The following is a 13717-nucleotide window of genomic DNA, read 5'->3' on the forward strand; positions in this document are numbered from 1 at the left end:
AAAACATATATACAGAAATTAATTGATTATATACAAAAACGACTGCGTTTAAACAAGCTTTAACAGTCTGTATGTTGTCTCTCCATTTTTACATTTACATCGTTTCAGAACGTACGTCGTTTCAGCGTCACCATGCGATCGAGAAGAGCTCTGGATTTTCTGCCAGCATGCGTTCGTGATCGGGGCTAGCTTTCCGGAGGGACCAAAAAAATAATAAATCTAGCAAGTGACATAACCTTGAGAGAGGGGAAAACCTTTCAGAGCTCTTTAATTACGAGTACATTCAGATCCGGACTTTAGAGTCGGAGCATGCGTTGCTTTAACAGTGCTCAAAGAAAGAGAAAAGGAGGAAAAAAAGGGCTTTCCTGAGATCGCCTTATTTTCCGGAGTATAAGACGGTGTTTTGTCTTCGAGCAAAATGACGTGTAAGTTCGACCTCCTGCGTTAGCCCACTTCTAATAGCGCAATTGTTTAGTGTTAGGCATTACCGTTAGCGTGCTGGAACTCATGCTAGCAGCGAACCATTCGACATCTAAAGTGAACACCAGTGTGTAACGACGCAGGGATTCAGATCGGTAGGCTACAAAAACGCAATTTGACCATACAAGCTTGCGGGAATTAAAGAAAAATAATCCCTGCTACGTTATCGCAACTAACATTTGTATTTGTACGACTCATATTTCTCATAGTCTTTCACAAAGAAGCTTTTTTGTGAAAAAGGGCTTTAAAAAAAGCAACAGGTCACATTCTATTCGTTTGCTAACAGTCAGACAGAAACAGGAACTGAGCGATTTTTCTTCCCGCTGCTAGTCGTAATTGGTTCTTAAGCGCTTTTTTTAATACTTGCCCAGCAGGAGGGATCGATCAACTTGTTGCTCACTGATTAAAGGGATAGTTTGTCTAAAAAAAATAAAAATATGTTACGTTTCTAGACATGTTTATTGTCGCAAATTTGATAGTTAATCGATTTGCTAAATCTATCTTTATGTCCTCAGTGATGAACGACGACGCGCAGGTGACAGTGAGCACAAAGCTACAGGGAACAGGGTAATTTTCTGCCATTTTGGACAACCCGAAATTCGATTTAGCAACAAAACGCTCCAATTTCTGTCCAATTTCACCTAACATCCTATTTAACTAGCTAACTAATTAACTATTAGCATTGTGTATATACAAATATAAGTGTAATCAACCAGGCTTATACGCGTATACGTTGTGAGGAATGCACACAGGGAATGAAGAGCGTGTGATGGGGCGATGGTGAGTGCAAAAAGTGAAGGATCTGCTGCCAGTCGTCTACAGGGTCCGAGTCTCCACCTCGATCTTCTCTTCCGCCTGAGAGGCGTCGGCGTCCGAGTGGCTCACGCTGGGTCGAACGGTCACCATGGGGCCACCGCCGTGGATCAAGTAAAGGAAGTTCCACGTCTCCTCGGAGATCTGACCTGAATCGGCGCCTGGGGAGGGAAACAGGATGGGGTCGATGAAAAGAACGACAAATCGCGGGTTGAAAAAAAAAAAAAGAAAAAAAAAGATGGCTACCTTGCTTGAGCGTGACATGGCCGTTTTTGTTCACAGCGATCTTCGAGTTGTCGATAGGTCCTGGAGGATCTGGGGGGGGAATGTGATTTCTGTCACATGAGGCCTTTGCCTGACTCTGGGTTGCCAGAGTTTTAACAACCCAACCCCACCAAACCGCGCAAGTGTTTCCAGGCTTTTTGATTCGTGGAGAAGTGTGTATGTGGTAAAAGTGTGTATGTGACAGAACTGTGATGTGGTGCGACACTGACCGCTGTCTTTGCCCTTGACAAAAGCCTCCCATTCACGGAACCACTGCATGCTGATGCAGTAGATGACCACGGGGGACTCCTCCTCCTGAAATGCCTTGTTCAGCTGTAGTTAAAAAAAAACAAAAAAACACAAAAAGTTTAAAAGACACAAGGAGGAATAAAATGTAGGGAGGAAGGAAGGTAATCCATAAAAAAAAAAGAATGGAAGGAAGGAAGGACTGGAGAAATAAAGGAAGGAAGAAAGGAGGGTAACTAGGATGAGGAACAAATGAAAGAGAAAACAAAGGAGAAAGAAAGAATGAAAATTTATCAAATAAAGTGAGGAATAAAGAAGGGAAGGATAAGAAAGATGAATGAGGACAGAAACTAATGAACTTAACTGATGTACTGATGAATTAATAACGCTGTTCTGTTTAAAGTATCGGACCTCACACACACACACACACACACACACACACACACACACACACACACACACACACACACACACACACAGTGTTTTTTCTAGATTTGATTCCTCACCCGTACGAACATGTCCAGCTCATTCTTGCGGCGTTTCTCCAGCTTCTCGATCTCCAGCTGGCAGGTGTGACACACGTACAGATGGTTCACTGCTGGCCCTCCTCCATACCTAATCACCATGGCAACCGTTACAAACTCCCGAAACCCCCACACACACGCGCAGACACACAGACACTGAAACACCCAGGAGTGCTGGATCACTGCATACCTGCTGTACAGATGATCCCAGACGTTTTGGGGCACCATGACCACGAGGTCATCAACATACGAGGCCTTGTGTGGCGGCACCCCTGCAGAGACGAGAAGAAAAATGACGCTCACACACATGAAGACAAGTGTCGGTTCTCCGCTACTGAAGGGATAAAGGAATGAGGAAAAAGTAAAATAGAAAGTAGAAGGTGGTATCAGAAAGTTTAAAAACTAGTTTTGTAACATGCCAACAGATGGCAGGACAAGGCTGCACGCACAGTCACAGGGAGCACACACCTTAATAAGTAAGTGTGCCAAAAGACAAGGAATTGGAAAAATAAAAGATAAGCTTGAAAAAGGAAGGATGAAAGAGGCGTGAATGTAGAGATAAGGGTTTGGGAAGAGTCATGAGGGGATATTGAATGCGTTTCCTGACCTCCGTGTGCACACAGGAAGTCACGGTTTGAGATGGGCCCGGGCTCGGCAAACGTCCGGAACTTGTTGAGCCACTGGCGTGAGACGTAGAACTGCAGCAGGCTCGGCTCCATCATGTTGAGTAAAGATGTCACTCGCCGCCGATCCTTCTGTGCCTCCTCGCTGCTCTTCCTGGAACACGCATCATTTATTTTTTAATCAAGGCCACACCTACCAGGTCACGCCACCTGTTACCTGTGCACTAATCCACCTGACCACATCCTCTTATCCCTCTGAACCAATTAACGGGTTATTTCCCCGCTCTAATCTGCCTGGCCACACCCCCCACCATCTCTACTATAATCAGCCTGGCCACGCCCTTTTATCATCTATCTACCATTTTTGCCTGGCTACACCCCATTTTCTCTCTGCTATAATTCTAGAAATTCACAGAGCCTGGGCGCATCTCAAACTATTTAATATCCCCACACGCAATTTTTCTTTACTGCTCTAATCCACCTGGCCACACCCCCTTATCTCCCTCCTCCAATTCACCTCTTTTCTCTTTTCTATGCCAATTCACTAGGCCACATTCTGTTCTTTCTTATTGGAGCAAATGTACCTGGCCACACCCCTTTTCCTGCTCCAATCAACCTGGCCACACCCCTTTATTCTTTTCTGTGCCAATTTATCTGGCCACACCCTTTTTTATTTTCCCTGCCAATCTACCTGACAATGCCTCCATATATTTCCGTTCAAATCCACATGGCCACACCCCCATCACTCAGCCTCTGGACTTACTTGTAGAAAAGCACGTAGGCCTCAGCATTCTGGACGCAAGACTCGGAGACTTCGGTCACGCTCTGGTCGTCAAACTCGTACCAAGTGTTATTGAGATCATTGCGGCAGTAAGCGACGTAGTGACCACCTGCACACACAAAAAACAAACTTGGAACAAGTTGGAATATGTGGGATTTTCTTTCTTTCTTTCTTTCTTTCTTTCTTTCTTTCTTTCTTTCTTTCTTTCTTTCTTTCTTTCTTTCTTTCTTTCTCTCACACATCCTTATTTGTTTCACTTTCTGTCTCCCTCTCAATCTAACTGTCTCTTTCTCCACCTCTCTCATTTTATCTATCTATTATCCCTACTGAGATTTTTCTCAAAGGGAACTCACTGCTGGCCGTGCCGTGATGACAGATGACTGACAGCAGGTCATAGCTGGTGGTCTGGGCCGAGCTGTCTTTAGCCAGGAACGGCTGCAAATCCAAGCCATCCAGTGGGAAAGAGACGTGAGTGCTGATCTTGGTGGAGAACATCAGCTCGTGCCTGAAGCGCTTCAGGTGGATACATAAGATCTGGAATAGGAGAAAATATTCTGTAGATTCAGAACGGTACTGAACTTACAAGATATTTAATGAGATAGAAAAGCAGAGAGATTTTCGTCACGCACCTCTGGCAAACTCTGAACTTTGCAGAACTTGACTCCATTTCTTAATCTATTAAAAAAACACAACACACACACACACAAGACTGAATATATAGGTGTGTAAACAGTACAAAAAAAGTACTGAATCATAAAAATGTACTAAATGAAATAAATTTGAATATATTAATTATTCAAATTATATGATGAATAAATTATAATGTAATAATAAATTTCCTCAGCAAACCACAGCATAACATATTTGAACAGCATGTGCACAGGAGCACAACAGAATGTAATAGAGAATTACGGCATCGCTAGCATTTAGGCTAACGTATCTATTGGCGAGTAACGAGGCGAGTAACGAGTTGGCGCTAGAGCCGGGAGATGAAGGAGAAATAGTAAATACAGCGCATTGCTTGAAATGTTTTATTATATTAATATTGTCGCCTCCCTTGTTCACTATTACACTACCGCATGTATTGCATTGGACACTGGTGTCAACGTGAGCCCACACTTTCGAACGCCTCATCATTGACTGTCAGCACACAAACCGCACATGTGCATGGATATCACGCGTACGCCGAGCAAATGTCGGCCACGTGATGACATCATTCAAAGACGGAAAATGACAAGCAGCTTTTGTTTGTTTGTCCTGACAAGCTTATCGGTAGTCCCAAGTATTGTCCCAATTACATCCCGGTCCAACAACAACAACAAAAAAGGCGGTTCTCTGTACCCATCCTCAACTATCGGTGCCCTCTAGTGGTCGACCTCTAGTGATTACTGTGTAGTTTGGCATACTCACTTTTTGCACTTTTCACAGCTGTACATGTTATCACCTAATGAAAAGGAAAAATCAATCAGCACACACACACACACAAGGTTAATTAGATATATACTAATTTAGAGGTGGGGCTAATGGACACTTGTATGTCCTAGGATTTTTTTCTTTGTCCAGAATGGTTCTTACCTTTGAGTTCGTCTCGAGCGAAAAAGGCGGCCAGACAGTCCTGCAGCGTGACCACCGGTCCCCAAAACCAACTACACGTCAACATACCGAAATAAATCGTTATTAAATCGTAGTTTGCGATATATTGAGTGCAAACGAGTGAAAAACGAAATTCACCCCACACTACCTCTTGATGTACTCGAGGACGAAGGCGATCCAGCCCTGAGGAGCGTAAGCCTCGCCGCACGAACCCGCCTTCGCCAGCGACGTCTGATGCGTGGCCGAGTGAAGCTTCGCGAGATCCTCTTTCCCGGGAATGGGCAGCGAAATGTCTTGAAAGTTCTCCAGAGTCACAGACACCTGAGATGGACAATAGCAGCGATTTTTCTCTTTTGATCATCACCGGTTCAAAATCACGATGATGAAACGTGCGAAACGGCGTCTCACCCTGTCGCAGGTCAGGCACTGCACCGAGCTCACGATGGTGCCGTCGAAAACGTCCGAGATGATGCTGCGATACTTCCTCTGACGCTTGCTCTTCGGGGGCGCAAACATGCTCACTGTTTCCGAACACACACGGTGAATAGTATTATATATATATATATATATATAATCAATATAATCCATAAAAAAAGGTTTCTAGAAAATCCCAACCTTTCTTGTGAGCCGAGTTGAGGTTCGGCCACATGGGGGTGGATTTGGGGGGACTGCTCGACAGCTTGGACCCGATATTCTCGCTGGCACTCGGGCTTTGGGGCCGACCGCCGCTACTGATCTGGATCTCTGAGTTAGTGTCTGAGAAAATATAGTGGATCACCATGAGCTGTGCCTAACCCAGTTTTGACCAATCAGATGAAATAATTCAGAGCACAACCCGTAGCACTGACCCATGGCCTTGCCGTGTTTGACCGCCCCCTGGCTGCTGATGATGGTCGCAGTGTCATCATCCCTGTCCAAGTCGGCTCGGTGCAGCTCGTTGATCAGGTTCTTCTCCCTCTGCCGCTCTCGGCTCGCTTTCTCTTCGTTCGAGATGAGCGTCTCGGCTTCGTTAGCGTCGTTGTCTTGGTGAGGCTCGGCCAGCTCGTTCGCCTCGTCCGCTCCCGCAGCCTGACTCTGGTCCTCCGGGTCTTCCAACAGCTCCTTGAGCTCCTCGTGCAGCTGGTCCATTAGGCAGCGTAGGAACTCCTGAGAATCCTAAGCAGAGACATGCAAAGACCCCCGGTGTCATCAACTCAAAGATGACAATAATAAAATAAAAGTTGAGGTTATGGTAACTGATATGGTTCGGATAAAGAAACAGCTGGACGGACTTAAGCACCGCCGCATCGCAGTCTATAGATAGAGATAAAACTGAAGAATCAATCAAACAACAAATTTCCAATTATATCACTCACAAAAAACACACTAGCTGTGAAAGAGCATGTATTCAGGAGGGTACAAAAGTCTTGGACTATTACCAAGAACTGTTTACTTCATAACCTCAGCTATCAGGTGTTATTGACTGAATAAACACCAAAATACCAGACTCCACATCAGGTCTTAGCATTTCTCTGAACCTTAAATCGGTTTAAGGTGATTGAACTGAATTGATTGAACTCCTGTAGAGTCCACAAAATCCCGATGTCTCCTAGAACAGAACGTTGTGTTGGACTCGTTTTGAAAGCTTTAGGGCTTTCAGGATTGATTGTTTATGTATTGAGAAAATGGTGCACGTGGATTGCGATCACATGACAGTAGGGATGTAGTCAAGATTGCCAAAGTCAAATCTGTGACTGTCGAGGATTGGGTCTTTAGGGTAGTCGAGAACAAGTCAAGACTGAGTCTGAAAACCAAGACCAAGACCATAGACCAGAGACCAAGACTATAACCCATAGACCAAGATTAAGACTAAAGACAATAATTTACAGACCAAGATAGACCAAAAAGCAAGACTATAAACCATAGACCACAGAACGAGACTATAAACTATAAACCATAGGCCACGACTACAGACTTTAGACCAAGACTATAAACAATAGACCAAGACCACAGACCAAGCCAATAGACAATATATCACAAACTATAGACCAAGACCATAGACCAACGCAATCGATCGTTAATCAATGTTCAATGTGGCTACAGGCTTTTATTCCTAATAGCAATGAGATGTTTAATCTGTTCATCATGCAAACCAATCATCTATTACTCATGCTGGAATGAAAGCCTGAATCCACCAGCCGGTCTACCAAGTCTGGAGCTGGAACATTGGTTAGTCCCGTGGACAGTTTCCAAGACGTCTGAAGAACACACGCTTGATAGAAAGGAATTTGGTGTATACCTGGCGAGGAACTCACCTGTTGGGAGTAACCCCGAAACATTGGATTAACAGCTTTGATGCCTTGGAACAGGTTGGTCGGGACGACGTAGGAAGGTCTGAGAAGAAAATAAAAACCACACATTAATCTAGATACGGAAATTATTCTCGGGAGTATTTACACAAGGAATCTATTAAATACATGCACTAGTGGATGATTTTGCTAAATCGTCAATTTTGAGCGTTTTCTTTAATCATTGCCTTTTAAGGAGTTTTGTGGGCATAGCTAAAAGAGACACACCTGTTTTTGTGCCACAGGTCTGTAATGAGCTTCTGGTAGCTTTTACACAGTGCCAGCTTCTTGTCGGTTCGGACCAGACCACCGCAGTCGATGAAGAACTGAGTGAGCGGAGGACTGAAACACAAAATACAGAAAAAGAACAGGACACTTTTATAACAGCCCCAGGTGTAGGACCTAACCAGTCCCTGACTCCTACTTCATACCATTGTTATGTCCTACAATGAATGTGTGTTGGCGCTTCTCACCAGTTGGACAGAGCCTGCAGGGCAGCGTTCATGTAGCAGGTGTTGCCGATGTTTTTCAAGCCGGTCAGACCTGCAGTGGAGCAACACGAGCATTGATAAGTCAAGTCGTATAACAGTAGTAATAACAGGGACTGGAAGTTATACCATGGTTATAACTACGTCCTTTACACAAATCATGGTCCATGAGCTGCAGCTGCTGCTGTACAAGGTTTACTACGCCCAATGTTCCTGTCATACCTCTAGTCTTCAGATCGTCTTCTTCTTCGGTCTCCATATCCAAATCCTCAGCCACTCCAGCGGGTGGCACTCTCAGAGCCGTGCTGCTACCCGCTTCGCTTGGATCCTGAGCATACAGGGGTACACAAGGGGTTAATCCCAACCCGAATCTGATTGGGGTGTGGGGTGGGAATGTGCGGGGGGTTACCTGGCCAAGCAGCGGGACCGGTGACATGGGTTTGGCATTGCCAGTGGGCGAGGTTCCAGGCCCCAACTTCCTGTCCAGGAAGACTTCCTTGTAACAGGCATAACACCAAACCCTCAGCGTGGTCAGGTTCACGGTCAGGTTGTGCTGAGTCTCCTGGAAAAGACACCAAATTCACTACACGGTTACGTTCATCAGAAGACTCATAGGTTGCCTTCAATACGAAAATAAATCAGTGGGATTTTATATAATCAGAACAGTACAAAAGTCCCAACATGTAATTCTGAATTCAGTGAAATATTCCAACATTCTGTGTTCCCCTGGAAAAGGAAGCATATGGTGTGTGTGTGTGTGTGTCTTGGTGATGGGCAGTGTTGAGAATTGGTGCATGGCAGGGTGAGGACTCCAGCTATGCGCGCGCGCGCACACACACACACACACACACACACACACACACACACACACACACACACACACACACACACACACACACACAGTGGAGTGTGGAAGCCTCTACATTATTCATGATGCTGGATAAGCTTTTTACTTCTTCCATTTGTGGGCTAAAAAATAGGATCTGACTTGATCTTTCTGAGGGGCATAAAATATTCAGAGGCACAGCATCTAAAAGCTTAGCACTGTCCATCTTGCGGGACTTGTCCCAACAATATGGCACTCATTCTGGCTGATCCCTGGCATTCAGAGAATGGCTTGATTGTTCCTCAGTAATCATTCAAATGTTCTGGAGAAATGCCGTATGAAATGTCCAGACTCATCCCTAACGATCAGCAAATGTCCCGACTCATCCATAACAATCAGCAAATGTCCCGACTCATCCATAACAATCAGCAAATGTCCCGACTCATCCTTAACAATCAACAAATGTCCCGACTCATCCCTAACGCTCAACAAATGTCCCGACTCATCCCTAACGCTCAACAAATGTCCCGGACTCATCCCTAACGATCAGCAAATGTCCCGACTCATCCCTAACGATCAGCAAATGTCCGGACTCATCCCTAACGATCAGCAAATGTCCGGACTCATCCCTAACGATCAGCAAATGTCCGGACTCATCCCTAACGATCAGCAAATGTCCGGACTCATCCCTAACGATCAGCAAATGTCCAGACTCATCCCTAACGTTCAGCAAATGTCCAGACTCATCCCTAACGATCAGCAAATGTCCTGACTCATCCCTAACGATCAGCAAATGTCCTGACTCATCCCTAACGATCAGCAAATGTCCTGACTCATCCCTAACGATCAGCAAATGTCCTGACTCATCCCTAACGATCAGCAAATGTCCCGACTCATCCCTAACGATCAGTAAATGTCCCGACTGATCCCTAACGATCAGCAAATGTCCCGACTCATCCCTAACTATCAACAAATGTCCCGACTTATCCCTAACGATCAACAAATGTCCCGACTTATCCCTAACAAACACTAATTGTCCAGACTCATCCCTAACGAACAGTAAATGTCCAGACTCATCCCTAACGATGAGCAAATGTCCAGACTCATCCCTAACGAACAGTAAATGTCCAGACTCATCCCTAATGATGAGCAAATGTCCAGACTCATCCCTAACGAACAGTGAATATCCTGACTCATCCCTAACGATCAGCAAATGTCCCGAATCATCCTAACGATGAGCAAATGTCCGGACTCATCCCTAACGATCAGTAAATTACTAATATGTGATTATTAATAGTGTTTACGACACTACTGGGACTAATCCCATATTTGTGCTTCAGCTCGCTCTCTCACGCTGCATGTCCGTCTCGGAGTCTCTGAGTATTGCTAAGACTCTAAACAGGCAAATGATCCCTAAACAGGGATGACACACCTGAGAGTGGACCGTACTGTGGTCAGCATGAGACTCTCCGCAACCGACATAAGCGCAGCCATTCTGGAACAAAAACACACACAATTAATATTCTACAATTAATATAAGGTGTTTCACAAATAAAAAAGAACGAAAAAAAAAAAACACTTACTTCCAGACAGGCCCAGAGATTCGGCCCACCGACTTTACAATCCTGACACTGGCCCTGAAATCACACAACACCATTACTAACAAATACACAACGAGGAAGATGAAGAAAACGAGGAAGAAGACTCACATGAGACTTCTGGATGAGCTCCTCTTTAGTGATCTCTCCAACGCACTCCAGGTGCGGGCAATCACAGCTCACTGTAGCTGGCATCACTCTATCACAACTGAGAGAGAGAGAGAGAGAGAGAGAGAGAGAGAGAGAGAGAGAGAGAGAGAGAGAGAGAAAGTCAACAAGTCAGAAAGAAAAAAAGAGTTCAGACTGAACAGTCAATCCCAATTCAATCCGGAATAAAACGAGCCTTGGAGCATTGTGGGATATTTTCAGCAGTAAAGAGAGTAAAGGACTAAAACCAATCATCTCCATCAACACCATCATTTTCACCAAAACCATTACCTTCAACAACAGCATCACCCTCATCAATTCCATCTACACCATCACTTCATCAATCACCTCCATCAGCATTATCATCTTCATTAGCACCATCATCTCCATCTTCATCAGAACCATCAACTCAATCACCTCCATCTTCATCAGCACCATCATCTCAATTACCTCTATCAGCATTATCACCTCCATCAGCATGATCATCTCCATCAGAACCAACATCTCCATCACCTCCATCCGCACCATCATCTTCATCAGCACCATCAATTTAATCACCTCCATCAGCATTATATCCTAATCACCTCAATGATCTTGACTTGACCTCCATCCACACCATCATCTTCATCATCTTAATTACCCCCATCAGCACCATCATCTCAAACTCCTCCATCAGCACCATCACCTCCATCAGCACCACCATCTTAATCAGCACCATCATCTCAATTACCTCCATCAGCACCATCATCTCAAACCCCTCCATCAGCATCAATACCTCCATCAGCACCATCATCTCGAACTCCTTCATCAGCATCATTACCTCCATCAGCACCACCATCTCAATTACCTCCATCAGCACCATCATCTCGAACTCCTTCATCAGCATTATTACCTCCATCAGCACCACCATCTCAATTACCTCCATCAGCACCACCATCTCAATTACCTCCATCAGCACCATCATCTCGAACTCCTTCATCAGCATTATTACCTCCATCAGCACCACCATCTCAATTACCTCCATCAGCACCATCATCTCGAACTCCTTCATCAGCATCATTAACTCCATCAGCACCACCATCTCAATTACCTCCATCAGCACCGTTATCTCAAATACCTACATCAGCACCATCATCTCGATCATCTCAATCACTTCATTTAGCACCATCATCTCTATCAACTTAATCCCCTCCATCAGCACCATTATCTCAAACACATTAATCACCATCACCTCCATCATCATCATCACCTTCATCATCACCTTCATCATCATCATCACCTCCATCATCACCATCATCACTTCTATCACCTTCATCAACTCCAGCACCTCAATCAGCACTATACCTTTACCCACACAAGCACCTCTTTCACCTCCTTTAGCACCATCACCTCCATCACTCCTGCTCTGATGTTCAGAATCTTCAGCCTGTGTATCAGTTACTGCACTGTAATGCTGATGCACTATTATCTGACGCGCATGCGCACTACAGCCCTAAGGCTATTTGACAGCTGAGCTATAGTGACCGGGGTCACGCAAAACAGCCGCGACCTCACAAACCCGTCTCACACAAATAAACCTAATCCTCATCAATCATATTAATTCTGAATCTGAGTAATTTAACATATAAATATATTTACATTTAAACCCCTCCATTCTGCCCTCTGCACATTAGCTTTAGCTTAGCCACCGTTAGCAGAGCTGGCGCAGCTGCAGAGCTTTACCTCCGAGCAAAGCGCAGGTTCCGAGTCGTTGGTGGAAAAAGGTCGAAATCTCGTCTTTTAGAAAGCTACATTTTAAACTAAATAAAATCTTATTGTGTGATGCTGGTCGTGCAGGAGATCCACCTGGTAACGGCTCACATCCGCTTCTCCTGTCCTGGAACTCAACACGGCACAGACCGAACCACTGTTTCCGGTTCGGAAACCACAGACAGCGGCCGTATTTCAAATCAACATTACCTTGCTATACATACGCACTACATTCCCCTTAGAATAGTAACGCGCTGTAGCCTACGTAGTGCACTAGTTTTTTAAACAAAATGGCGTTTGAAATTCCGCCAAATATAGGGCGTAAACGTTGGAGCAGTGACTCTATCTGCCCTCTAGCGGTCATACATAGAAATAGCAAAGAAAAAATTTGAATAGTGCTCCTTCCAGCCCAAGCGCCACCTGGCGGATATCTGGGAGGAGCACGATTCAAATATTTGAATGTGATTTCTAAATGTATTATTACATTAATAAACAAATATATAAATAACGTCCAGCGGAAAAAAATATTTTGAATCAGTAAACATTTGTTGTACTGAAGCGTCTCAAATCAGCACCAAAATCCGCCATGATGGTTTTTTTTTTAATGCAAACAAGAATTCAGCAATAAACAATAAACTTGAAAAACACAATAAAACATCAAAGGTTTCTCAGAATGGGTTCAGGAATAGTTGGAGTTTTTCAGGTCTTTGAGTTTAAAGGTTATGAAATGTTCTTAAAGGAAGTAAAGAGGGACAGAAGTTAAAGAGAGCAAATATTTATTAATGATAATAATAATAATAATAATAATAATAATAATAATAATATAGCTTCTGTAAATTGTACATTTCTTTTTTCTTTTCTTATTTTTTTTTTTACAACAAAGGAATAGTAAAATATTGTCTCACATTGTCTCTATTGTCTTGTCTTGTCCAAGCTGAATGTAGTTATTATTAATGACTGTAATTTTAAGAGTCACCAGCAGATGGAACCAAATCCCTTGTGTGTGTCCAATAAACCTGATTCTGATTCTGATTAGAAAGACTCAGTGAATGATCAGGAATCTGTTCTTTGATTTTAATTGGAATAAAGAATGTAATTTTAAAAAGTTGTTTAATTTCTTCTGTATGGTGAACTATATGTACACACACACACACACACGTTTTACATCTTTAGGACACAAATGATGTAACATAAATTACATGTTGATGTAAAAACTAAACGCTGGATGGAGGTTTGGAGGCTTTTAATGCTCCTTTGG

General features: G+C 43.9%; 2 protein-coding genes across 7 annotated transcripts; both read right to left on the reverse strand.

Annotated features, from left to right (window-relative positions):
* Positions 1 to 251: 251 nt before the first annotated feature.
* On the reverse strand, positions 252 to 12814 carry usp33 (ubiquitin specific peptidase 33). 6 transcript variants are annotated; one of them, XM_083541329.1, is made up of 24 exons: positions 12556 to 12814; positions 10675 to 10771; positions 10549 to 10602; positions 10398 to 10460; positions 8549 to 8701; positions 8362 to 8467; positions 8125 to 8194; positions 7880 to 7993; positions 7619 to 7697; positions 6173 to 6479; positions 5940 to 6080; positions 5733 to 5845; positions 5473 to 5645; positions 5307 to 5377; positions 5142 to 5175; positions 4361 to 4406; positions 4085 to 4265; positions 3714 to 3840; positions 2935 to 3104; positions 2518 to 2599; positions 2310 to 2418; positions 1788 to 1890; positions 1540 to 1608; positions 252 to 1454 (listed from the first exon to the last, which is right to left on the reverse strand). In XM_083541329.1, the coding sequence occupies exons 2-24, from the start codon at positions 10756 to 10758 to the stop codon at positions 1297 to 1299; spliced, it is 2607 nt and encodes an 868-aa protein (XP_083397455.1). In that variant the 5' UTR covers positions 10759 to 10771; positions 12556 to 12814; the 3' UTR covers positions 252 to 1296. The 6 variants fall into 6 exon arrangements, with proteins under 6 accessions (XP_083397455.1, XP_083397453.1, XP_083397454.1 ...); XM_083541327.1 differs by having other exon boundaries at positions 12433 to 12775; XM_083541328.1 differs by having other exon boundaries at positions 12349 to 12775.
* Positions 11242 to 11917, reverse strand: LOC310726117 (uncharacterized protein). The gene is made up of 2 exons (XM_083541361.1): positions 11828 to 11917; positions 11242 to 11773 (listed from the first exon to the last, which is right to left on the reverse strand). Exon 2 carries the CDS (start codon positions 11768 to 11770, stop codon positions 11291 to 11293), a length of 480 nt encoding a protein of 159 aa, XP_083397487.1. The 5' UTR covers positions 11771 to 11773; positions 11828 to 11917; the 3' UTR covers positions 11242 to 11290.
* Positions 12815 to 13717: the final 903 nt, after the last annotated feature.

This window comes from Silurus aristotelis, assembly GCF_946808225.1.
Source record: "Silurus aristotelis genome assembly, chromosome: 5".
NCBI classification, from domain to species: domain Eukaryota; kingdom Metazoa; phylum Chordata; class Actinopteri; order Siluriformes; family Siluridae; genus Silurus; species Silurus aristotelis.

Excerpts from the sequence above, each read along its gene's own strand:
- LOC310726117 (XM_083541361.1), bottom strand. The coding sequence starts at position 11,770 with ATGATGCTGATGAAGGAGTTCGAGATGATGGTGCTGATGGAGGTAATT.
- usp33 (XM_083541324.1), bottom strand. The coding sequence starts at position 10,758 with ATGCCAGCTACAGTGAGCTGTGATTGCCCGCACCTGGAGTGCGTTGGA. Across the intron at positions 5,378-5,472 it reads GTCCTCGAGTACATCAAGAG|TTGGTTTTGGGGACCGGTGG; the intron begins GTAGTGTGGGGT and ends GTTGACGTGTAG. Across the intron at positions 4,407-5,141 it reads AGCTGTGAAAAGTGCAAAAA|ATTAAGAAATGGAGTCAAGT; the intron begins GTGAGTATGCCA and ends TTTTTTTAATAG.